We start from the raw sequence: 26,001 nt of genomic DNA, 5'->3' as shown, positions 1-26,001 counted from the left end.
ACACGTCACTGTTTGGGCACCGTGCAGCTTCTAGCCTATCAAATGTAGCCTAACGCGCCTGCGCAGAACTATGACCAAGACGCGCTATGCTGACGTCTCTATCCCTACCTGAGGGCTGGGGAAAAACTAGTTCTAGTAAGTGTCTGAAACCTGACTAGCAGACTGCTTCCAACTCGGTAGCACAAGTCTTCGCCAAAATGGCCGCTAAAAGGAAGACAATTATAATTGTATTACAGAGAGTACTCTAGTGACTGCAGAGTGTTAATTGACAGTAACGCTGGGGACTCAGCAGTGCTGCTCTTTCCAGCTTTTGTCAGGCATCTGGCACAGTGTAAGGGGCGGGAAGAAGCAGTCACCTGATCTTATGTCCTCAAAGAAGCCAATACATTCTAGGCTTTACCGTGTGATGACCGGTGTGAGGAGGATGTTGGAGTGAGAGCAGGTATATGTATATGTGCTCCTCTAAAATGCAGTACAGTGCAATGGAGGGCCCGACTGAGCGAGAGGCATGCATTCACTGCCTGTGAGGGAGTAAACACTGAGACGTGTACTCATCTGCTGACCTGCTCCTGTGTCTCTACCAGTGGCAGGGCTAAATGGAGACCGTAATCATGGAACCAAAATGGCAGTTCATTTCCTATTCTTCTAATGAGCTCTGTCTAGGTATGTACTTCCAGGATGAAAGAACCATGTCTGCTTTCCTCCAAAACCAGGACCGCCCCTGTCCTCAGGTAGTATCTAGTACTGCAGCTTGGTATCGATGGTGTATTTTTAGGATAGCCATCTATATCTGATTGGTGGGGGTGTGACTGATCTGCTGCGGACAAGAATAGGCATTTCTATATAGCACTGGAAAATGCAGAACACACATGGCAAAACGCTTTTGGCCGTCTGAATGAGCCTTACCCACGCACAGCCCTTACATAGTATAGCGGCCATGTGACCAATGATCGTGACTAGTGTTGAGCGAACTTCTGTTTTAAGTTCGGCGTCTAAAGTTCGGCTTCCGGTTAGCGGAGAATCCCGATATGGATTCCGAATTCCGTTGTGGTCCGTGGTAGCGGAATCAATAATCGGCCATTATTGATTCCGCTACCATGGACCACAACAGAATTCGGAATCCATATCGGGATTCTCCGCTAACCGGAAGCCGAACTTTAGACGCCGAACTTAAAACAGAAGTTTGCTCAACACTAATCGTGACGTCTCTAGTCTAGGAAGAGACTGGAGCACCGGAGCCTCTTCAAGTAGCTGGTAAACCCTTTTAAAGAGGACATGTCACTGATGTTTGCACAACGTTCTTTCCGGAAGAGTAAAAATACTCCTCTAAGGCCTCTTTCACACTTGCGTTGTCCGGATCCGGCGTGTACTCCACTTGCCGGAATTACACGCCGGATCCGGAAAAACGCAAGTGTACTGAAAGCATTTGAAGACGGAACCGTCTTCCAAATGCGTTCAGTGTTACTATGGCACCCAGGATGCTATTAAAGTCCTGGTTGCCATAGTAGGAGCAGGGAGCGGGGGAGCAGTATACTTACAGTCCGTGCGGCTCCCGGGGCGCTCCAGAGTGACGTCAGAGCGCCCCATGCGCATGGATGACGTGATCCATGTGATCACATGATCCATGCGCTTGGGGCGCCCTGACGTCACTCTGGAGCGCCCGGGGAGCCGCACGGACGGTAAGTACACTGCTCCCCCGCTCCCCGCTACACTTACCATGGCTGTCAGGACTTTAGCGTCCCGGCAGCCATGGTAACCACTCTGAAAAAGCTAAATGTCGGCTCCGGCAATGCGCCGAAACGACGTTTAGCTTAAGGCCGGATCCGGATCAATGCCTTCCAATGGGCATTAATTCCGGATCCGGCCTTGCGGCAAGTGTTCCGGATTTTTGGCCGGAGCAAAAAGCGCAGCATGCTGCGGTATTTTCTCCGGCCAAAAAACGTTCCGTTCCGGAACTGAAGACATCCTGATGCATCCTGAACGGATTTCTCTCCATTCAGAATGCATTAGGATAATCCTGATCAGGATTCTTCCGGCATAGAGCCCCGACGACGGAACTCTATGCCGGAACACAAGAACGCAAGTGTGAAAGAGCCCTTAGTATTTTTGAGGAGTGTTTTCAGTCGTGAGTTAACTCCGATGCCGGCTGTTACATCAGTCAGTGGCAAGCTCCCATGGTCATCTGGAGCGCAGCTTGTGAGGTCTTTTGCACTGGGGTTAGCAGGGAATGAACACAGTACATAGGTTGCGCTGCACTTTGGACGGAAGAAACTCTTGTGCACAGGAGACTTTTTTCGGAGAGTGAAAAATGGAAAGAAGGGATGCAAATGAGCTACAAGCAAGCTCTGCCTCTAATGCCACCAGATGTAAGGCAGCTATCCTATAAGTCAGTGTTCGGCTCTTTAAATAAGACCTTAATTGACACTCGGATATTAAATAAGCCAGCATCTCATCTGCAGACAGCAGTTTCAGGGTGATTGCCCCTCATCTGTGCAGAGCAGAGAGTACTGGGTGAGAGGCCTAAGGATTTGGGGGGTTCTAGCTCTCCTTGGGGAGACAGCATCTTAATCGGCGTGAGAATTCCCATGGAATTCTGGGAAGAACAGGATGCAAATGAGCTCTTAACAAGCTCTGCCTCTAATGCCACCAGATGTAAGGCAGCTATCTTATAAGTCAATGTTCAGCTCTTAAAATAAGCCTTGAGACATGACTTGGATAATAAATAAGCCAGCACCTCATCTGCAGACAGCCGTTTCAGGGTGATTGCCCCTCATCAGTGCAGAGCAGAGAATACTGGCTTAACTGAAAAATGGAAGAAATGACCAACAAGAGTTTTCTAGAGCCCGTTTTGCACAGGTGACACGGGACAAAGTGGTGGAGTTCAGGTAGCAGAGTATCATGGTAAATTAGGGGCACAGTTTTGTAGAACTGGTTGTATTTTCTCACACATCAGGCTTTATTGCTGGTTGTAAAACTTAGTATGACTTCTCCAGCAGTAATGTTGAAAGGATGTTTATTAATGTGTTTTGTTTTGTTTTTGTTTTGTTTTTTGTTTCAGGAGAGATTTTGTCCATAAACCAATATTAGGATGACGTCAAGAGCAAAGAAGCGCATTGTTCTTCCCTCTCGTCCTGAGCCCCCCCATGTAGATGAAATTCTAGAAGATGTTCGTGGCGCAGTAACAACTGATCCTGTGTTCGTTTGTGACCTTAATGATGGTATGCTTTGTCCATAGTACACCAAAAAGGGGTATGGCCATTCTTAACCCTTTAATGACCGCTGATATGGGTTTCTACGGTGTCATTAAGGGGCTTTATTCCTAGACCACTTTCCACAGCGGCCTGGAATAACTGCTGGATGGGCCTCCTGTGTAGCAGAGAGAAGGGGCTCGGCTCTCACATAAATGCTAGGCTGCTGCTTAAATGCTGGACTGGCAGAAGTAGAGATCCGGGCAGTTTAACCTTTTAGGCTACTTTCACACCAGAACTGATCCGTTTGCATTATTCATTCAAAAAAAAGTCTAAGTCAAAACAGATCCGTCCTGACTTACATTGAAAGTCAATGGGGGACGGATCCATTTTCAATTGCACCATATTGTGTCAGTGAAAACGGATCCGCTCCCATTGACTTACATTGTAAGTCAGGATGGATCCGTTTGGCTCCGCATCGCAAGCAGCGTTTTGGTGTCCGCATCCAGAGCGGAATGGAGGTGGAACGGAGCCAAACTGATGCATTCTGAACGGATCCTTATCCATTTAGAATGCATTGGGGCTAAACTGATCCATTTGGGAGATCCCTGAAACGGATCTCACAAACAGAATTCAAAACACTAGTGTGAAAGTAGCCTTAGATGTCAGTCAATTGTGACTCTGGCATGTAAGTGGTTATAGAGGCAGTGGACTCCCTCTGTCTCTCGTCAGCCCCCCATGAATGAGATCGCAGGGTGCCAATAAAGGGAATAAAAGATCGCCTATTGTATTTCCTTTGTGCGATGATTAAATGTTTTAAAAATTTTAAAAAAATACACTTTTTAAAAAACACTTTTTTCAGCAGAAAAAATATTATGATGTTATGTACCCCAAAATGATGCACATGAAAACTACAAGTCATCCCACTAAAATCAAGCTTCTGTAGAAAGAAAAAAAAAAAAAAAGTTATGGTCCTTGGGATGCGGTGATGCAAAAAAAAACACATTTTTTTTTTAAAGAAAGGTTTTTATTGTGTAAAAGTAGTAAAACATAAAAAAGTTATTATTTGGTATCGCTACAATTATACTGACCCAGAGAGTAAAGTGCATAATGTTATTAAAGGGTTTCTACCACCAGAAATACTGTTATGTAGCTGACTGACATTAGCGATGTGCTAATGTCAGCACTACATAAGTGTTTTTTAAATTTGTCCCTGTAGCTGTTCTGATAAAATAAGCACTTTTAGGCCTAGTTCACACGATCGTTTTTTTTTTTTTTGCGAGTGTACTGGCCGTTTTTTTGTGTTCCGTATAAGGAACCATTCATTTTAATGGTTCCGCATTAAAAATGGAATGTGTTCTGTAAGCATTCCGTTTCCGTTTTTCCGTTCCGTTGAAAGATAGAACATGTCCTATATTTGGCCGCAAATCACGTTCCGTGGCTCCATTCAAGTCAATGGGTCCGCAAAAAAAACGCATCCGTATGTCTTCTGTATCCGTTCCGTTTTTGCTGAACCATCTATTCAAAATGTTATGCCCAGCCCAATTTTTTTCTATGTAATTACTGTATACTGTACATGGCATACGGAAAAACGGAATTCAAAAACGGAACAACGGATCCGTGAAAAACGGACCGCAAAAAACTATAAAAGTGATACGATCGTGTGAACTAGGCCTTATAATATGCTAATGAGCCTCTAGGTGCTATGTGGGCGTAGATTCAGCACCTAGAGGCTCGGTCTACTCACCCTTTATCCCGCCCAGGTCCTCTGTTCTGCCCGCCCCGCTCCTCTTGATTGATGTCACGGTTCGCAGCATCACTGACGAAATCCCGCGCCTGCGCCGTTCACTTCTGTATTCGGCGCAGTGAGTGAATGATGCGCTTCTGGTGCCGGATTTCTCACTGCGCCGACTACCTCACAGTGAGGAAGCCGGCACCAGGAGAGCAGCCTTCACTTCTGTATTTGGCGCAGTGAGTGAACGGCGCAGGTACGGGATTTCGTCAGCGTTGCTGCGAACCGTGACATCAATCAAGAGGAGCGGGCAGAACAGAGGACCTGGGCGGGATAAAGGGTGAGTAGACGGAGCTTCTAGGTGCTGAATCTACGCCCACATAGCACCTAGAGGCTCATTAGCATATTATAAAAGTGCTTATTTTATCAGAACGGCTGCAGGGAGAAATGTAAAAAACATACTGCTATGTAGTGCTGACATTAACGCATCGCTAATGTCAGTCAGTTACATAACAGTATTTCTGATGGTAGAAACCCTTTTAATGCTGAAAAATTACTGTCGCAAAATTTATAACATAGAAACTCAGGGGCAGTATTGTTTTTTTCCCCATCCCAGAAAGAGTTAATAAAAGTTAATCAGTAAGTTATGAGTACCTCAAAATCGAGCCATAAAAAAAACTACAACTTGTCCTACAAAAAACAAGCCCCCATACAGCTGCATCGATGGAAAAATAAAAAAGTTATAGATCTTGGAAGGTGGCGATCAAAATCTGAACAAAATTGCTTAGTCGCGAATGTCCAAAATGGATACAGGAGAAGGGGTTAAAGGGACCCTGTCACCATGAAAGTGGTACAATATATAGGGTTCGGACCGCGCTTCTGGTCCAGGTCAGTATGCAAGTTCTTTAACCACCTCCGGACCGCCTAACGCAGGATCGCGTTCCGGAGGTGGCAGCCCTGCGCAGAGTCACGCATATATGCGTCATCTCGCGATGGCCGAGATTTCCTGTGAACGCGCGCACACAGGCGCGCGCGCTCACAGGAACGGAAGGTAAGAGAGTTGATCTCCAGCTTGCCAGCGGCGATCGTTCGCTGGCAGGCTGGAGATGTGTTTTTTTAACCCCTAACAGGTATATTAGACGCTGTTTTGATAACAGCGTCTAATATACCTGCTACCTGGTCCTCTGGTGGTCCCCTTTGTTTGGATCGACCACCAGAGGACACAGGCAGCTCAGTAAAGTCCCACCAAGCACCACTACACTACACTACACCCCCCCCCGTCACTTATTAACCCCTTATTAGCCCCTGATCGCCCCTGATCACCCCATATAGACTCCCTGATCACCCCCCTGTCATTGATTACCCCCCTGTCATTGATCACCCCCCTGTAAAGCTCCATTCAGATGTCCGCATGATTTTTACGGATCCACTGATAGATGGATCGGATCCGCAAAACGCATCCGGACGTCTGAATGAAGCCTTACAGGGGCGTGATCAATGACTGTGGTGATCACCCCATATAGACTCCCTGATCACCCCCCTGTAAAGCTCCATTCAGATGTCCGCATGATTTTTACGGATGCACTGATAGATGGATCCGATCCGCAAAACGCATCCGGACGTCTGAATGAAGCCTTACAGGGGCATGATCAATGACTGTGGTGATCACCCCATATAGACTCCCTGATCACCCCCCTGTAAAGCTCCATTCAGATGTCCGCATGATTTTTACGGATGCACTGATAGATGGATCCGATCCGCAAAACGCATCCGGACGTCTGAATGAAGCCTTACAGGGGCATGGTCAATGACTGTGGTGATCACCCCATATAGACTCCCTGATCACCCCCCTGTAAAGCTCCATTCAGATGTCCGCATGATTTTTACGGATGCACTGATAGATGGATCCGATCCGCAAAACGCATCCGGACGTCTGAATGAAGCCTTACAGGGGCATGGTCAATGACTGTGGTGATCACCCCATATAGACTCCCTGATCACCCCCCTGTAAAGCTCCATTCAGATGTCCGCATGATTTTTACGGATGCACTGATAGATGGATCCGATCCGCAAAACGCATCCGGACGTCTGAATGAAGCCTTACAGGGGCATGATCAATGACTGTGGTGATCACCCCCCTGTCATTGATTACCCCCCTGTAAAGCTCCATTCAGATGTCCGCATGATTTTTACGGATGCACTGATAGATGGATCGGATCCGCAAAACGCATCCGGACGTCTGAATGAAGCCTTACAGGGGCGTGATCAATGACTGTGGTGATCACCCCATATAGACTCCCTGATCACCCCCCTGTAAAGCTCCATTCAGATGTCCGCATGATTTTTACGGATGCACTGATAGATGGATCCGATCCGCAAAACGCATCCGGACGTCTGAATGAAGCCTTACAGGGGCATGATCAATGACTGTGGTGATCACCCCCCTGTCATTGATTACCCCCCTGTAAAGCTCCATTCAGATGTCCGCATGATTTTTACGGATGCACTGATAGATGGATCCGATCCGCACAACGCATCCGGACGTCTGAATGAAGCCTTACAGGGGCGTGATCAATGACTGTGGTTATCACCCCATATAGACTCCCTGATCACCCACCTGTCATTGATTACACCCCTGTCATTGATTACCCCCCTGTAAAGCTCCATTCAGATGTCCGCATGATTTTTACGGATGCACTGATAGATGGATCGGATCCGCAAAACGCATCCGGACGTCTGAATGAAGCCTTACAGGGGCGTGATCAATGACTGTGGTGATCACCCCATATAGACTCCCTGATCACCCCCCTGTAAAGCTCCATTCAGATGTCCGCATGATTTTTACGGATGCACTGATAGATGGATCCGATCCGCACAACGCATCCGGACGTCTGAATGAAGCCTTACAGGGGCGTGATCAATGACTGTGGTTATCACCCCATATAGACTCCCTGATCACCCACCTGTCATTGATTACACCCCTGTCATTGATCAACCCCCTGTAAAGCTCCATTCAGATGTCCGCATGATTTTTACGGATGCACTGATAGATGGATCCGATCCGCAAAACGCATCCGGACGTCTGAATGAAGCCTTACAGGGGCGTGATCAATGACTGTGGTTATCACCCCATATAGACTCCCTGATCACCCCCCCTGTCATTGATCACCCCCCCTGTCATTGATCACCCCCCCTGTCATTGATCACCCCCCCTGTCATTGATCACCCCCCCTGTCATTGATCACCCCCCCTGTCATTGATCACCCCCCTGTCATTGATCACCCCTCTGTAAGGCTCCATTCAGACATTTTTTTGGCCCAAGTTAGCGGAATTTTTTTTTTTTTTTCTTACAAAGTCTCATATTCCACTAACTTGTGTCAAAAAATAAAATCTCACATGAACTCACCATACCCCTCACGGAAACCAAATGCGTAAAATTTTTTAGATATTTATATTCCAGACTTCTTCTCACGCTTTAGGGCCCCTAGAATGCCAGGGCAGTATAAATACCCCACATGTGACCCCATTTCGGAAAGAAGACACCCCCAGGTATTCCGTGAGGGCCATATTGAGTCCATGAAAGATTGAAATTTTTGTCCCAAGTTAGCGGAACGGGAGACTTTGTGAGAAAAAAAATTAAAAATATCAATTTCCGCTAACTTGTGCCAAAAAAAAAAAATTTCTATGAACTCGCCATGCCCCTCATTAAATACCTTTAGGTGTCTTCTTTCCAAAATGGGGTCACATGTGGGGTATTTATACTGCCCTGGCATTCTAGGGGCCCCAAAGCGTGAGAAGAAGTCTGGTATCCAAATGTCTAAAAATGCCCTCCTAAAAGGAATTTGGGCACCTTTGCGCATCTAGGCTGCAAAAAAGTGTCACACATCTGGTATCGCCGTACTCAGGAGAAGTTGGGGAATGTGTTTTGGGGTGTCATTTTACATATACCCATGCTGGGTGAGAGAAATATCTTGGTCAAATGCCAACTTTGTATAAAAAAATGGGAAAAGTTGTCTTTTGCCAAGATATTTCTCTCACCCAGCAAGGGTATATGTAAAATGACACCCCAAAACACATTCCCCAACTTCTCCTGAATACGGCGTTACCACATGTGTGACACTTTTTTGCAGCCTAGGTGGGCAAAGGGGCCCATATTCCAAAGAGCACCTTTAGGATTTCACAGGTCATTTACCTACTTACCACACATTAGGGCCCCTGGAAAATGCCAGGGCAGTATAACTACCCCACAAGTGACCCCATTTTGGAAAGAAGACACCCCAAGGTATTCCGTGAGGGGCATGGCGAGTTCCTAGAATTTTTTACTTTTTGTCACAAGTTAGTGGAAAATGATGATTTTTTTTTTTTTTTTTTTTTTTTTCCATACAAAGTCTCATATTCCACTAACTTGTGACAAAAAATAAAAAATTCTAGGAACTTGCCATGCCCCTCACGGAATACCTTGGGGTGTCTTCTTTCCAAAATGGGGTCACTTGTGGGGTAGTTATACTGCCCTGGCATTCTAGGGGCCCAAATGTGTGGTAAGGAGTTTGAAATCAAATTCTGTAAAAAATGACCTGTGAAATCCGAAAGGTGCTCTTTGGAATATGGGCCCCTTTGCCCACCTAGGCTGCAAAAAAGTGTCACACATCTGGTATTGCCGTACTCAGGAGAAGGTGGGGAATGTGTTTTGGGGTGTCATTTTACATATACCCATGCTGGGTGAGAGAAATATCTTGGCAAAAGACAACTTTTCCCATTTTTTTATACAAAGTTCGCATTTGACCAAGATATTTATCTCACCCAGCATGGGTATATGTAAAAAGACACCCCAAAACACATTCCCCACCTTCCCCTGAGTACGGAGATACCACATGTGTGACACTTTTTTGCAGCCTAGGTGGGCAAAGGGGCCCATATTCCAAAGAGCACCTTTCGGATTTCACAGGTCATTTTTTACAGAATTTGATTTCAAACTCCTTACCACACATTTGGGCCCCTAAAATGCCAGGGCAGTATAACTACCCCACAAGTGACCCCATTTTGGAAAGAAGAGACCCCAAGGTATTTCGTGATGGGCATAGTGAGTTCATAGAAGTTTTTATTTTTTGTCACAAGTTAGTGGAATATGAGACTTTGTAAGAAAAAAAAAAAAAAAAAAAAATCATCATTTTCCGCTAACTTGTGACAAAAAAATAAAAAGTTCTATGAACTCACTATGCCCATCAGCGAATACCTTAGGGTGTCTACTTTCCGAAATGGGGTCATTTGTGGGGTGTTTGTACTGTCTGGCCATTGTAGAACCTCAGGAAACATGACAGGTGCTCAGAAAGTCAGAGCTGCTTCAAAAAGCGGAAATTCACATTTTTGTACCATAGTTTGTAAACGCTATAACTTTTACCCAAACCATTTTTTTTTTTTACCCAAACATTTTTTTTTTATCAAAGACATGTAGAACAATAAATTTAGAGCAAAATTTCTATATGGATCTCGTTTTTTTTGCAAAATTTTACAACTGAAAGTGAAAAATGTCATTTTTTTGCAAAAAAATCGTTAAATTTCGATTAATAACAAAAAAAGTAAAAATGTCAGCAGCAATGAAATACCACCAAATGAAAGCTCTATTAGTGAGAAGAAAAGGAGGTAAAATTCATTTGGGTGGTAAGTTGCATGACCGAGCAATAAACGGTGAAAGTAGTGTAGGTCAGAAGTGTAAAAAGTGGCCTGGTCTTTCAGGGTGTTTAAGCACTGGGGGCTGAAGTGGTTAATCCTTCTCACTTCCTCGTTTGCAGAGAGAGCCTGAGGGCTGCAAATACCCCTCAAGTAGATATCCTGCAACCAATGGAATTATAATAGTGTAAATCCGTATGTAACAATAACCTGCATTGCACTGATTGTACTCACACACTGCGTATCACACAAGGCGTAAATGTAATCTCTCCGTGGTAGGTTGCTCTTATTCTGTCGAAACAGCCACGTTTCCATACAATCTGGTTCAGTCCCCACACGGACTCAAATGGTATATACCACAGACAAATCTGTGTTTCCTTTCTTCAGATTCCTGAAAGTATTCTGTGGACAAGAATGGCTTCTGCAATAGTGAAGCTCCGTAATACTTCTTTAAAACTTTTTATTTGTCCATACTCACAAGACAACTTTCTTAAAACAGCTTTTAAAACACATAAAATTCCCAGCGTCTGCTGCTTCTGCCCGACCCGGGTTTCACTCCTAGAGCTTCGTCAGGGGCACACTTGTTTTCTCCCTCCCCCACCTTCTTATTCCTTCCTTGCAACTAATCAGGAATCAGGTGTATTCTTCCACAGTATTTTCCCATCCTGCTATTAACCCTATACTGGACTCTCCTCATCCCCAGGGGAAAGAAGACGCATGTAGTTACGTCCCCATTCACATGAGCATGCTTTTTAGTATAACGTTTTTTCACTAATTCAATACAGCCTGCAGGTCAAAATCTACATTTAGACCTCCCGGCTGTAGTGTACCTAATTCGTATATCCACTTGGTTTCCTGCCTATTGATTTTTTCCAAAAGACTGCCTCCCCTCCAATGGTTTTGTACGGATTCCACTCCCATAAACTTTAGACCCTCTGGGTTTTTTTGGTGGTATTTTTTATAATGGGCCGATACTCCATGACTTTCAAGACCTTTTTTTATATTTCTTATGTGTTCCTGTATGCGGACTTTTAGAGGTCTAATAGTCCGTCCAACATACTGGAGGCCACAAGGGCACTCCAGTACATATACAACCCCTTTACTATGACAAGTCATCTCACCTACTACTTCTAATTTTTTATCTTTATTGGTGCTTTTGATTAGCGTACTCTTTTGTAATTTTTCTGTTCTTTTTCTGTTCTTGCATGGAATGCAAAAACCACACCAATTAAAGCTATTTTTCATTTTTTTATTTTTATATTTATTTTCAGAACGATTGGCGCTGTGTACCAATTTATTTTTTAGGTTGGGAGCCTTTTTATAGATGACTGTCGGTTGCTCAGGAATAACACGTCCCAAAATTGGGTCATTTTTTAAAATCGACCATTTTTTCTGATTGCGTTTTTCAGTTCACCAGAACACTGTGTGAACTGGGTTATAAATGAAAAACGAAAATCCATGGTCTTCTCTATTTTTTTAGGTTTACTATTGGGAGTTCTCTCTTGCTGTTCTGTTATATCTTTTATACACCTCTCCAGGTCTTCATTTTTATAGCCCTTTTCAACAAAGCGCTCCTTTATTACATTGCTCTGTTTTTTAAAAATCGCCGAATCAGTGCAGTTGCGGTGGATTCGCTGGACCTGTCCCTTCGGTACATTAAGTAACCAAGGGGCATAGTGACAGCTCGTTAAATCTATATAGCCGTTTACATCAGTTGGTTTAAAAAAGGTCTTGGTTTTGAGCCGTCCTTCTTCGGCATATATAGTAAGGTCCAGGAAATCCACAGCAACCGCACTGATCGTACTGGTAAAGCTAAGATTCCATTCTTTATTTTCCAAATTGGCAATGAAGATCTCAAGTAGGTTCTTTTCCCCTTCCCATATCACCAGGCAATCGTCTATATATCTTTTCCAGGTTTTTAGGGATCCCCTTTTACTGGATTTTTTTTAGCTCGGGGTCAATGAACTGCTTTTCCCACCTGGTCATGAAGATGTTAGCGAAACTGGGGGCGAATTTCGCCCCCATCGCCATCCCGACCTTCTGTAGGTAAAACTGATCCTTGAACCAGAAGTAGTTATGTTCTAAACAGAATTCAACACATCGTACTATAAAGTCCGCTTGTATCCTAGTCATGTCAGGGTCACTGTACAGGGTTTCTCTTATTGCTTGCAATCCTAGTTTTTTCGGGATGATGGTGTATAGGGACGATACATCGATGGTGGCCATCCATGTATTGTCCCCAATTCCCTGTAATTCCTTTATTATTTCAACCACACTCCCGCTATTTTTCAAATAGGAAGGTGCTATTGGTACATACTTTTGCAGGAAATTATCTATATACTCCGTCAATCTACTAGTAAGAGAATTGATCCCCGAAACTATCGGTCTCCCGGGGGGATTTGTAATACTCTTATGTATTTTCGGCAGTATATAGATAATTGGGGTCATTGGTTCTTTTATATTTAAATAATCCATCTCTTTTTTGCTCAGGATGCCTTTTTCACCACCATATTTCACCAGAGTTTGTAGTTTGTTTTTATATTCTAGGAGGGGGTCTTTTTTCAGCACAGTATAGGTCTTATTATCTCCCAACTGTCTTAGGACCTCTGCTTCGTAGTCCTCAATATTCATAACTACTACCCCACCCCCTTTATCCGCAGGTTTTATTATTATATCTGAATTTTCCTGTAACGTTTTTAGTGCATCTTTTTCTTTTTTGGTTAAATTGCCCCTTTTCTTTTTTGCATCTATTTTTTCCAATTCATTCAAGATGCTTCTCTTAAAGGCATCTATACATTCATTATTTCTGTTTTTCGGATAAAATTTTGACTTATCTTTTAATTTTGTATGTATATATTCCTGTTTCTCTTCTATATTATTCTGGTTATTAGTTGACTCCTTTCCTGCGAAAAATTTGGCTATATTCAACTTCCTGATATACTTATGGATGTCTACAAAGGCATCAAATTTATTTAAACTTTTCGATGGCGCGAATTTTAACCCTTTTCTAAGTACCGCTTTTTCGGGTTCCGACAAGGTGTGTCTGCTGAGATTAAATATCCCATCATTCACACCTTGCTTTTTTTGTTCGCGGATTTTGTGTTTTTTCCCCCCTCTTTTTCCTCTATGAACCTTCTCTTTTGCGGTGTATTTATATTCGGTGTGATTGTATTTATTTTTTCTTTTACTTTCTCGAGTTTTTCTTGTTCCTCCCTCTGTACACCCTTGATCGCTTGGTGTGGAAAATTCTGTTGATCTAACTTCCTCTCTTCTTGTACTTTAACTCTAGGCTCTTCCCCCCCTTTCCATAGGTCTGGCCCCTATTAACCTGCCTATCTATAATATCCTCTTTTACAAATTTATAAGGATTACTGTTATATCGCCCATATTGTTGGTATGGTTTCCTTACATTAGGCCATTGGTAATGGTTGGCATTCCTCCCATACCCATTGTTATTTCCGCCATACTGTTGCATGCCCCATGTATCAGTGGGTCGATCCCCATAATGTTCCTTTCTTCTGCTGACATCCCATTCCCCCCACTGTTGTCCGGGATAACCATTAGTTCTCATGTTGACACTATATTTCCTTTCCTCTACTCCTCTCTGCTCACCCATTTCCAAATAATTGGTCTTCCCATTTGCTTCTGACCTGAATCTCCATTTATATATTTTCTTATTCTCGTATTCTTCACATGTTTTGCGATATTTTTTCTGTTTTTTTTCTTTTATTTCTTTGTCTACTACTGTAATATTAACTTGACATTTTTCACTTTGCTTAATGTATTCTTTATTTGTTTTGAAGGGTTTTAGTTTTTCTTGTAATTTTTCTATATTCTGTCCTATAGAAGCATCTTGAATGAATTGGAAAAAATAGATGCAAAAAAGAAAAGGGGCAATTTAACCAAAAAAGAAAAAGATGCACTAAAAACGTTACAGGAAAATTCAGATATAATAATAAAACCTGCGGATAAAGGGGGTGGGGTAGTAGTTATGAATATTGAGGACTACGAAGCAGAGGTCCTAAGACAGTTGGGAGATAATAAGACCTATACCGTGCTGAAAAAAGACCCCCTCCTAGAATATAAAAACAAACTACAAACTCTGGTGAAATATGGTGGTGAAAAAGGCATCCTGAGCAAAAAAGAGATGGATTATTTAAATATAAAAGAACCAATGACCCCAATTATCTATATACTGCCGAAAATACATAAGAGTATTACAAATCCCCCCGGGAGACCGATAGTTTCGGGGATCAATTCTCTTACTAGTAGATTGACGGAGTATATAGATAATTTCCTGCAAAAGTATGTACCAATAGCACCTTCCTATTTGAAAAATAGCGGGAGTGTGGTTGAAATAATAAAGGAATTACAGGGAATTGGGGACAATACATGGATGGCCACCATCGATGTATCGTCCCTATACACCATCATCCCGAAAAAACTAGGATTGCAAGCAATAAGAGAAACCCTGTACAGTGACCCTGACATGACTAGGATACAAGCGGACTTTATAGTACGATGTGTTGAATTCTGTTTAGAACATAACTACTTCTGGTTCAAGGATCAGTTTTACCTACAGAAGGTCGGGATGGCGATGGGGGCGAAATTCGCCCCCAGTTTCGCTAACATCTTCATGACCAGGTGGGAAAAGCAGTTCATTGACCCCGAGCTAAAAAAAATCCAGTAAAAGGGGATCCCTAAAAACCTGGAAAAGATATATAGACGATTGCCTGGTGATATGGGAAGGGGAAAAGAACCTACTTGAGATCTTCATTGCCAATTTGGAAAATAAAGAATGGAATCTTAGCTTTACCAGTACGATCAGTGCGGTTGCTGTGGATTTCCTGGACCTTACTATATATGCCGAAGAAGGACGGCTCAAAACCAAGACCTTTTTTAAACCAACTGATGTAAACGGCTATATAGATTTAACGAGCTGTCACTATGCCCCTTGGTTACTTAATGTACCGAAGGGACAGGTCCAGCGAATCCACCGCAACTGCACTGATTCGGCGATTTTTAAAAAACAGAGCAATGTAATAAAGGAGCGCTTTGTTGAAAAGGGCTATAAAAATGAAGACCTGGAGAGGTGTATAAAAGATATAACAGAACAGCAAGAGAGAACTCCCAATAGTAAACCTAAAAAAATAGAGAAGACCATGGATTTTCGTTTTTCATTTATAACCCAGTTCACACAGTGTTCTGGTGAACTGAAAAACGCAATCAGAAAAAACTGGTCGATTTTAAAAAATGACCCAATTTTGGGACGTGTTATTCCTGAGCAACCGACAGTCATCTATAAAAAGGCTCCCAACCTAAAAAATAAATTGGTACACAGCGCCAATCGTTCTGAAAATAAATATAAAAATAAAAAAATGAAAAATAGCTTTAATTGGTGTGGTTTTTGCATTCCATGCAAGAACAGAAAAAGAACAGAAAAATTACAAAAGAGTACGCTAATCAAAAGCACCAATAAAGATAAAAAATTAGAAGTAGTAGGTGAGATGACTTGTCATAGTAAAGGGGTTGTATATGTACTGGAGTGCCCTTGTGGCCTCCAGTATGTTGGACGGACTATTAGACCTCTAAAAGTCCGCATACAGGAACACATAAGAAATATAAAAAAAGGTCTTGAAAGTCATGGAGTATCGGCCCATTATAAAAAATACCACCAAAAAAACCCAGAGGGTCTAAAGTTTATGGGAGTGGAATCCGTACAAAACCATTGGAGGGGAGGCAGTCTTTTGGAAAAAATCAATAGGCAGGAAACCAAGTGGATATACGAATTAGGTACACTACAGCCGGGAGGTCTAAATGTAGATTTTGACCTGCAGGCTGTATTGAATTAGTGAAAAAACGTTATACTAAAAAGCATGCTCATGTGAATGGGGACGTAACTACATGCGTCTTCTTTCCCCTGGGGATGAGGAGAGTCCAGTATAGGGTTAATAGCAGGATGGGAAAATACTGTGGAAGAATACACCTGATTCCTGATTAGTTGCAAGGAAGGAATAAGAAGGTGGGGGAGGGAGAAAACAAGTGTGCCCCTGACGAAGCTCTAGGAGTGAAACCCGGGTCGGGCAGAAGCAGCAGACGCTGGGAATTTTATGTGTTTTAAAAGCTGTTTTAAGAAAGTTGTCTTGTGAGTATGGACAAATAAAAAGTTTTAAAGAAGTATTACGGAGCTTCACTATTGCAGAAGCCATTCTTGTCCACAGAATACTTTCAGGAATCTGAAGAAAGGAAACACAGATTTGTCTGTGGTATATACCATTTGAGTCCGTGTGGGGACTGAACCAGATTGTATGGAAACGTGGCTGTTTCGACAGAATAAGAGCAACCTACCACGGAGAGATTACATTTACGCCTTGTGTGAAACGCAGTGTGTGAGTACAATCAGTGCAATGCAGGTTATTGTTACATACGGATTTACACTATTATAATTCCATTGGTTGCAGGATATCTACTTGAGGGGTATTTGCAGCCCTCAGGCTCTCTCTGCAAACGAGGAAGTGAGAAGGATTAAAGAACTTGCATACTGACCTGGACCAGAAGCGCGGTCCGAACCCTATATATTGTACCTGTTTATAACGTGATTGAACCCACATCACTTTTCGGACCTGCTGCATAACATTATTGCGAACTGGTGATATATTTATTTCACCATGAAAGTGGTGTGCAATCTGCAAATAGAGCAGGAGAAGCTGAACAGATTGGTACATAGGTAGTTTTTTTGAAAAAATTATCAAAACTTCTCATTTATTAATTGAAATTCCTGCTCATTCTTGGCTTTGACATCGAGCAGGTGGTCCTATCAGTGACTGACAGCCTTCCCTCTATGACTGTGTATACAGAGATAGCGGTCAGTCACTGACTGAAGACAAGCAGGAGGTCCTATCAGTGACTGACAGCCTTCCATCTATGACTGTGTATACAGAGATAGCTGGCAGTCACTGACTGAAGACAAGGAGACAGTCCTATCAGTGACTGACAGCCTTCCCTCTATGACTGTGTATGCAGAGATAGCTGGCAGTCACTGACTGAAGACAAGGAGACAGTCCTATCAGTGACTGACAGCCTTCCCTCTATGACTGTGTATACAGAGATAGCTGGCAGTCACTGACTGAAGACAAGGAGACAGTCCTATCAGTGACTGACAGCCTTCCCTCTATGACTGTGTATACAGAGATAGCTGTCAGTCACTGACTGAAGACAAGGAGGCAGTCCTATCAATGACTGACAGCCTTCCCTCTATGACTGTGTATACAGAGATAGCGGTCAGTCACTGACTGAAGACAAGGAGACGGTCCTATCAGTGACTGACAGCCTTCCCTCTATGACTGTGTATACAGAGATGGCTGTCAGTCACTGACTGAAGACAAGGAGGCGGTCCTATCAGTGACTGACAGCCTTCCCTCTATGACTGTGTATACAGAGATAGCTGGCAGTCACTGACTGAAGACAAGGAGACGGTCCTATCAGTGACTGACAGCCTTCCCTCTATGACTGTGTATACACAGATAGCTGTCAGTCACTGACTGAAGACAAGGAGGTGGTCCTATCAGTGACTGACAGCCTTCCCTCTATGACTGTGTATACAGAGATAGCTGGCAGTCACTGACTGAAGACAAGGAGACGGTCCTATCAGTGACTGACAGCCTTCCCTCTATGACTGTGTATACAGAGATAGCTGGCAGTCACTGACTGAAGACAAGGAGACAGTCCTATCAGTGACTGACAGCCTTCCCTCTATGACTGTGTATACACAGATAGCTGTCAGTCACTGACTGAAGACAAGGAGACGGTCCTATCAGTGACTGACAGCCTTCCCTCTATGACTGTGTATACAGAGATAGCGGTCAGTCACTGACTAAAGAGAAGGAGGAGGTCCTATCAGTGACTGACAGCCTTCCCTCTATGACTGTGTATACAGAGATAGCGGTCAGTCACTGACTGAAGACAAGGAGGCGGTCCTATCAGTGACTGACAGCCTTCCCTCTATGACTGTGTATACAGAGATAGCTGTCAGTCACTGACTGAAGACAAGGAGTCGGTCCTATCAGTGACTGACAGCCTTCCCTCTATGACTGTGTATACAGAGATAGCTGTCAGTCACTGACTGAAGACAAGGAGACGGTCCTATCAGTGACTGATAGCCTTCCCTCTATGACTGTGTATACAGAGATAGCTGTCAATCACTGACTGAAGACAAGGAGGCGGTCCTATCAGTGACTGACAGCCTTCCCTCTATGACTGTGTATACAGAGATAGCTGGCAGTCACTGACTGAAGACAAGGAGACGGTCCTATCAGTGACTGACAGCCTTCCCTCTATGATTGTGTATACAGAGATAGCGGTCAGTCACTGACTGAAGACAAGGAGTCGGTCCTATCAGTGATTGACAGCCTTCCCTCTATGACTGTGTATACAGAGATAGCGGTCAGTCACTGACTGAAGACAAGGAGGAGGTCCTATCAGTGACTGACAGCCTTCCCTCTATGACTGTGTATACAGAGATAGCTGGCAGTCACTGACTGAAGACAAGGAGACAGTCCTATCAGTGACTGACAGCCTTCCCTCTATGACTGTGTATACAGAGATAGCTGTCAGTCACTGACTGAAGACAAGGAGACAGTCCTATCAGTGACTGACAGCCTTCCCTCTATGACTGTGTATACAGAGATAGCTGGCAGTCACTGACTGAAGACAAGGAGACGGTCCTATCAGTGACTGACAGCCTTCCCTCTATGACTGTGTATACACAGATAGCTGTCAGTCACTGACTGAAGACAAGGAGACGATCCTATCAGTGACTGACAGCCTTCCCTCTATGACTGTGTATACAGAGATAGCGGTCAGTCACTGACTGAAGACAAGGAGGCGGTCCTATCAGTGACTGACAGCCTTCCCTCTATGACTGTGTATACAGAGATAGCTGGCAGTCACTGACTGAAGACAAGGAGGAGGTCCTATCAGTGACTGACAGCCTTCCCTCTATGACTGTGTATACAGAGATAGCTGGCAGTCACTGACTGAAGACAAGGAGGCGGTCCTATCAGTGACTGACAGCCTTCCCTCTATGACTGTGTATACAGAGATAGCGGTCAGTCACTGACTGAAGACAAGGAGGCGGTCCTATCAGTGACTGACAGCCTTCCCTCTATGACTGTGTATACAGAGATAGCTGGCAGTCACTGATAGGATCGTCTCCTGGATTTCATAGCCCAGAATGAGCCTAGATGTAAATGAATGATATACAAGTTAGGCCTCATGCACACGGCCGTTGTTTGGGTCCCCATCCGAGCCGCCATTTTGGCGTCTCGGATGCGGACCCATTCACTTCAATGGGGCCGCAAAAGATGCGGACAGCACTCCGTGTGCTGTCCGCATCCGTGGCTCCGTTGCGCGGCCCCGTTAAACTGCAATAAAAAAAACGATCGTGTGAACTAGGTCTAAAAGTGCCTATTTTATCAGAACAGCTACAGGGACAAATTTAAAATTGCCAGCAACACAGGCGGCTTCCGTTTTTTGCTGATCCGCGGTTTGCGGACCGCAAAAAACGTCACGGTCGTGCCTTATACTGAACATTTTCACACAAACCTAAATCTCAATCTGCTCAGTTCCACCTCCTCTATAACATGCTGCCTGGAGATTACACTCCATTTTTATTGTGACCGGTTCCCTTTAAAACTTCTCTGAGACAGAACAGAACTTAAGCCACCCTATTATTACAGTTAGACTTCCTGCACAAGACAGTATCTGTTTTGCGGTTCATGTGCGTTCTGCAATTTACGCTGGATCCACTTGTAAAGAAGCCTATTTTTTCAGTAAAACAGACAAGTATAAGGCTCCATTCAGACGTCTGTAGAATGGGTCCGCATCCGTTACGCAATTATCCGGAATGGGTGCGGACCCATTCATTCTCTATGGGGCCGGAAGAGATGCGGAGAGCACACTATGTATGTGCTCTCTGCATCCGCTTTTCTGGAGCGCGGCCCCGATCTTCCGGTCCGCAGCTCCGCAAGAAAATAGAGCATGTCCAATTTTTGTCTGCAATTGCGGACAAGAAAAGGCGTTTCTATGGGGGTGCCAGCCGGGTGCATTGCGCATCCGCAGGCACTACGGATGTCCGAATGGACCCTAAGACTGGTTCTATAATTTGCTGCCCAGCCACATGGATGATGTCTGTGTGCAGATCAGACACAGGCTAAACATATGGTCATGTGCATGAGGCCTTAGCCATTCATCTGAATGGCCATTATGTACTACCACATGTCTCCAGCACAAGTCACTTCCCTGCTCGGGTGTTTTCCAGGGGTGGGGGCGATCAGCTGATGTGGCCGCCTTTTGAAAAGGGTTGCCTCTGAGGAGACACTCTTTTAGAAAGCTCTTGCATTCCCCATAACCACTCTGGAGCATCTTTTCATATACCTGTATGCAGTGCCGTTTATTATTCCTCCTAGAAGTTTATGAATGAGTTGTCTGCAGTAAAGGTCCACCTGAGGTGGGTGTCTCTGCTCAGTCTGACACGGTCAGTTAGTGAATAGGAATTGATTCCAGTGCGCGTGTCCTGTCTGCGGCGCTCCAAGCAGGGCCAGCAGCGGGCCCAATCCTGGGTTCTGAACAGTAATAGAGGAAACCTTTCCAGCTCTACATGATAAAAACTGAAATGGTAGTTTATTCAATATGGAAAAAGTAAGACCTGTTCTGTGGTTCAGTTCCACTCCAAGATTCATTGCAAACATCCTAATAGAAACCTGCAGACCCAGAAGGTGCTGGGTTAGTCCATTCCATAATGGGAACTAATGTAATGTATAACTGATACATTAGACCAGGGGGGTGCAACCTTTTCTGTCAGACTGAACCAGTTCCAAGGGGTATTACCAACTGAAATACTATATTTATGGCATATTGAACATACAGTATATATCATAAATGTCTAGTTACACATCTAGTACTCCCATCTAATGGGGGAATACATGAATGATACATGTGAGCAGCCACAAGAGATAGACAGACATGTCTGGTACCAGATGGTTGAGGGCCGCAGGTTGTGCATACCTGCATTAGACTATGGTATGGGATACAATTAATAGCAAAAAAAATAAGTAAATCCACATTTAGGGTCCATTCACACGTCCGTTTTTTCTTTCCTGATCTGTTCCGTTTTTTCAGGAACAGATCTGGACCAGATCTGGACCCATTCATTTTCAATGGGTCCTGGAAAAAAACGGACAGCTCAATGTCTGATTTTTTTTCAGGACCCATTGAAAATGAATGGGTCCAGATCTGGTCCAGATCTGTTCCTGAAAAAACGGAACAGATCAGGAAAGAAAAAAAACGGACGTGTGAATGGACCCTAAGGCTGCATTCACATGTCCGTGTGTGTGAATCCGCAAAAAACGGACATCGGCGATGTGCATTCCGCATTTTGCGGTCCGCACATCGCCAGCACTTAATAGAAAATGCCTATTCTTGTCCGCAAATGCGGACAAGAATAGGACATGTTCTATATTTTTCGGGAACGGAAATGCGGACCTGGAAGTGCGGATCCGCAATTCCAGGTCCCATAGAAATGAATGGGTCCGCAATTCCGTTCCGCAAAAAGCGGAACGAAAATGCGGACGTGTGAATGGAGCCTAAGGCTTCTTTCACACTCCGGTAGCACACGTGTACAAGCGTTAGTACGGATCCGGCAGTACTGGACAGGCCTAACGCCAGTGTGAAAGAACCCTGGCTTACTGACGGGAGTTTGTTAGGACATGCAGAGCATATTCCCAGGAATGTGCCACCATACATATGAGATTGCTGTTCTACCCCATTATTACATAGACCCAAGTCTGACAGATTCTAAAGACAGTGGGGGAGATTTATCAAAACTGGTGTAAAGTAGAACTGGCTTGGTTGCCCATAATAACCAATCAGATTCCACCTTTTATTTTCCAAAGGAGCTGTGAAAATTGAAAAGTGGAATCTGATTGGTTGCTAGGGGCAACTAAGCCAGTTCTGCTTTAAACCAGTTTGATACATTTCCGCAATCTTTTTAATTAGAGGATACTTGTACAGAAAAAGGTCCAGATTTAGTAAGGTGATTGACCCAAAAACCTGTCTGAAAAGTAGCCGTTTGTCACATCTATGGTTTCTATACTTTTTTCCAACATGCTCGACAACAGGGCAGGGCGTAATACATGTCATTTTGCAGTATCATTTCACCATAATTCTGGTGTACAAAAATCTGTCTCATAGTAAGCCAAGCAATAGTATAGAGTGAGAGAAAAAACTCCTTCCACCAAGATGTACTAATCCTGTAGATGATGTAAGCTGCAGCAGGGGCTCAGGCTGGAGGATAAGTGGGGGCCGGGACAGACTCTCTCTATTTATTTATTTTTATTATACCATTCAGCACAAAATTTCGGAATATTTCGAATATCGGGAAACACATACCAATCTTATGTAAATATACAATTCCTGCAAAAATGCCATCTGGCATTTAATGTGTAGTGAACTGGACCCCTTCTTTGGGGAGCATTCTGTCCCCCAGTTTGTGTATGGGGACTAATACACCTGACACATGGTTGAGACAGATTAAAGGGAGCTCACTGAGGGCAGCATAGTGTAGTCACAGACCCGCTGATTTCGGTGGTCTGTCACTTTTATGACATTGGGCATAGGAAGGAACCCTGTCAATCGTCATCTAAAGAAGGGGAGGGTGGGACAGCGAGCAGCTTTAGACTCGTTTCCCTTGCAGCGCTGATGGGTGCTGCGGACTTAAATGTAGTCTACCTAGGTACCCTTTGTAAATATATGAGAGAGAGTAACAATTTCTCATCCACTCAGGATGATAGGCTATACTCAATAAACTCCTTTATGAAATGTAATGCCCCTCATGTGGTGTATTCTTTGAAGTGCAGAGAACCAATAATATTGTGCCTTGTCTAGAGCATCCTGACATTTCCTTGAGGTACATCTGATGGAGGAAGTGATTGGACCAGGAACCTTCTCATTCGAGAGGCTTTCTGGATCTCCGCTTTAAGTATGACTTGATGCATCGTTACTAATGTCTGTATTTATACTAGCTTTTTGTAGGTATATCCTTTGTGTTATTAATTGTATCCCCTCACATTGTCTAATAAATCAGTTATATTACGGATTGGGTTAACCCAGCCTCTTCCGGTTGAACGTGTATGTATGCTGCTGATTCCTATTGACACATCTGCAATCCCAGGCTGAATATACAATAGGTAAGCGGCTTTTAATGTATATCGGATAAACTTAGGTTTCACTTTTTATCAACTGCTGCTGAAAACTTTTCCTCATTTACTATCCAGTCAGTGCTGCCAGTGTGAGACTGTGGAACGAAAGCTACCCAACTGATAAGACCTAGCTGAACCTGTTGTAGACTGTTGGCAATTCATTCCTAAACTTCTAGCAAGAATAACCGAGCAATGACACAACATAGAGAGATATAAAAAGATGCTCCGGAACTTTATTACATGGGGAAAGCAGTAGTGACTAAAACAGACGTGTCAGGAGAGGTTACAGGTTCTCTTTAAATTTCTCCTCCTTCCCCCCACTCACTGTCATTTTCATGCTGTTCTGTTAGATTCCTCGATACCTTCCCAGGAGTCCACCGATGACCGCGAAAAGCAGTACACGCAGAGCTGCTCCTACGTGCAGTTGAACAACAAGTTGAAAGAAACTCAGGTTGAGCTGAAACAAAAATTTGAGTCATTAAGATCTTCTGGATTGAAGCTCGGGAAAGTTATAGAAGAGTTGAGAGAGGCAGCCATGTGACTGTGGTCCCCTGCTGATAGGAGCATTGCATGGTATTGACTTTGTAACTTTCGTTGGTGGGAGTATTTATCTTCTTTAAAGTACAGTCCATGTCGATTATTTGTATGGAATATCTTCAAGAAATGTGTACTGCATGGAAATTGTGTCACTTCAGTAGGTATGTGCGCCTCACCATACCCCTATCAATTCTCCGTGTGGTACAGTATAGAGGACACAGACCTGGTCACGGACATTGTTGGGACTCTGGAAGAGAATGGCTACCATGGCTATGTTGAGCACCGTGATAAGGCCGCTGGACTTCTTGCTATTTCTTCAGCTACAATGATAATTGAATCCAGTGTGGTATCCTTCCTTGTGCTTTCCTCTCATTCTCTCCAAGAGTGTTGGTACAAACGGGTGGCCGATTGGTGCCTGACAAATGTTATTCAGAACAAAACTGCCAGGGTAGTGCCTATATATATTGATTTACGAGACACCCAGAAGCCAGATACTTTAAGGTTTCTACAAGGCCTCAAGTATAACAACAAGTATTTTAAAAGACAGCTTCTACAAACTATGGAGGCCGCAGTCCGTCACTGACAACAATTCTACACTTTTATTATTTTTTATAATAAAAGTTATTCATGTACCCCAGGACAACAGTTTTTAGTGTTGTTAAATTACAGGTAAAATAAGCCTAGATTTCATATCTAATCTAAGTTACCAAATGCTGATTAAAGGGGTTGTGCAGAGGTTTTATATCCTGATGATAGGTCATCAATATCTGATCAGCTGGGGTCCAACACCCAGAACCCCTGCCGATCAGCTGTTCGAAAGAGGAGGCGGTACTCCATGCGAACGCTGCTTCCTCTTCATTACACTGCGCGTTAACTCCCTTGCAGTGGTGGCATGATGTAATTCCATTTACTTCCTCCATTCAAGTGAATGGAGCGAGTACTTGTAATCAGATTGCACTTCAGCAATGACAGTGTAATGAACAGGAAGAAGCGCCTCCTCTTCAAAGTTGATCAGCAAGGTGGCTGGGTGTCAGACCCCGGCAGATCGGATATTGATGACCTATATTGAGGATAGGTCATCAATATAAAACCCCGGCACAGCCCTTTAATTCCATAATAGATGTGTGTAGGAGAATTTCGTTTTCTGGCAAAATTGTATAATGTTGGCTACAAGCACCCACCACTAAGGGGGGGCTAACTACATGGACTTACACAGATAGCCTTGAACTCAGTAGGGGCTGTAAGAATCTATATGCAGTGAGCTTCCCCTAGTGGCAGCTGCAGGAACTCACAATGCCAGTATCATGTCAAGCAAAGTCATTAGTTCTGTGTCATCCCACTCCCACCTTGTGCCTTTATAGTAGTTGCATGCTCAAGGTATGCCATTGTCTAAAGTATTGTGCAAACCTCAGAGACCACCATTTCCAAATAAAACTGCAGCTTTTCCACATGCCATAGAAGATCCACAGCATACATGCCTCTTGTGGCCATACCCTGAGGGTGTATTCACACTATGGAAATACACAGCACAAAAATCTGAGTATCTGCTGTGGAATCTGAGGCTGACTTTGGGATTCCCATTTAGGCCAATTAGATGCTTATTTTAAAGGGTATCCCACTA

At 43.8% G+C, this 26,001-nt stretch overlaps 1 protein-coding gene across 4 annotated transcripts; it reads left to right on the top strand.

The window, feature by feature from the left end:
- The first annotated feature begins 72 nt into the window (after nt 1–72).
- On the top strand, nt 73–24,986 carry C2H19orf25 (chromosome 2 C19orf25 homolog). 4 transcript variants are annotated; one of them, XM_040417588.1, is made up of 3 exons: nt 73–135; nt 3,059–3,218; nt 24,194–24,986. In XM_040417588.1, exons 2-3 carry the CDS (start codon nt 3,089–3,091, stop codon nt 24,382–24,384), a joined length of 321 nt encoding a protein of 106 aa, XP_040273522.1. In that variant the 5' UTR covers nt 73–135; nt 3,059–3,088; the 3' UTR covers nt 24,385–24,986. The 4 variants fall into 4 exon arrangements, with proteins under 4 accessions (XP_040273522.1, XP_040273521.1, XP_040273524.1 ...); XM_040417587.1 differs by lacking the exon at nt 73–135 and adding an exon at nt 289–442; XM_040417590.1 differs by lacking the exon at nt 73–135 and adding an exon at nt 479–663.
- The last annotated feature ends 1,015 nt before the right edge of the window (nt 24,987–26,001 follow it).

The sequence above is a fragment of the Bufo bufo genome, chromosome 2 (assembly GCF_905171765.1).
Source record: "Bufo bufo chromosome 2, aBufBuf1.1, whole genome shotgun sequence".
In the NCBI taxonomy this organism is placed as follows: domain Eukaryota; kingdom Metazoa; phylum Chordata; class Amphibia; order Anura; family Bufonidae; genus Bufo; species Bufo bufo.
This window is presented reverse-complemented; position numbering and strand designations above follow the sequence as displayed.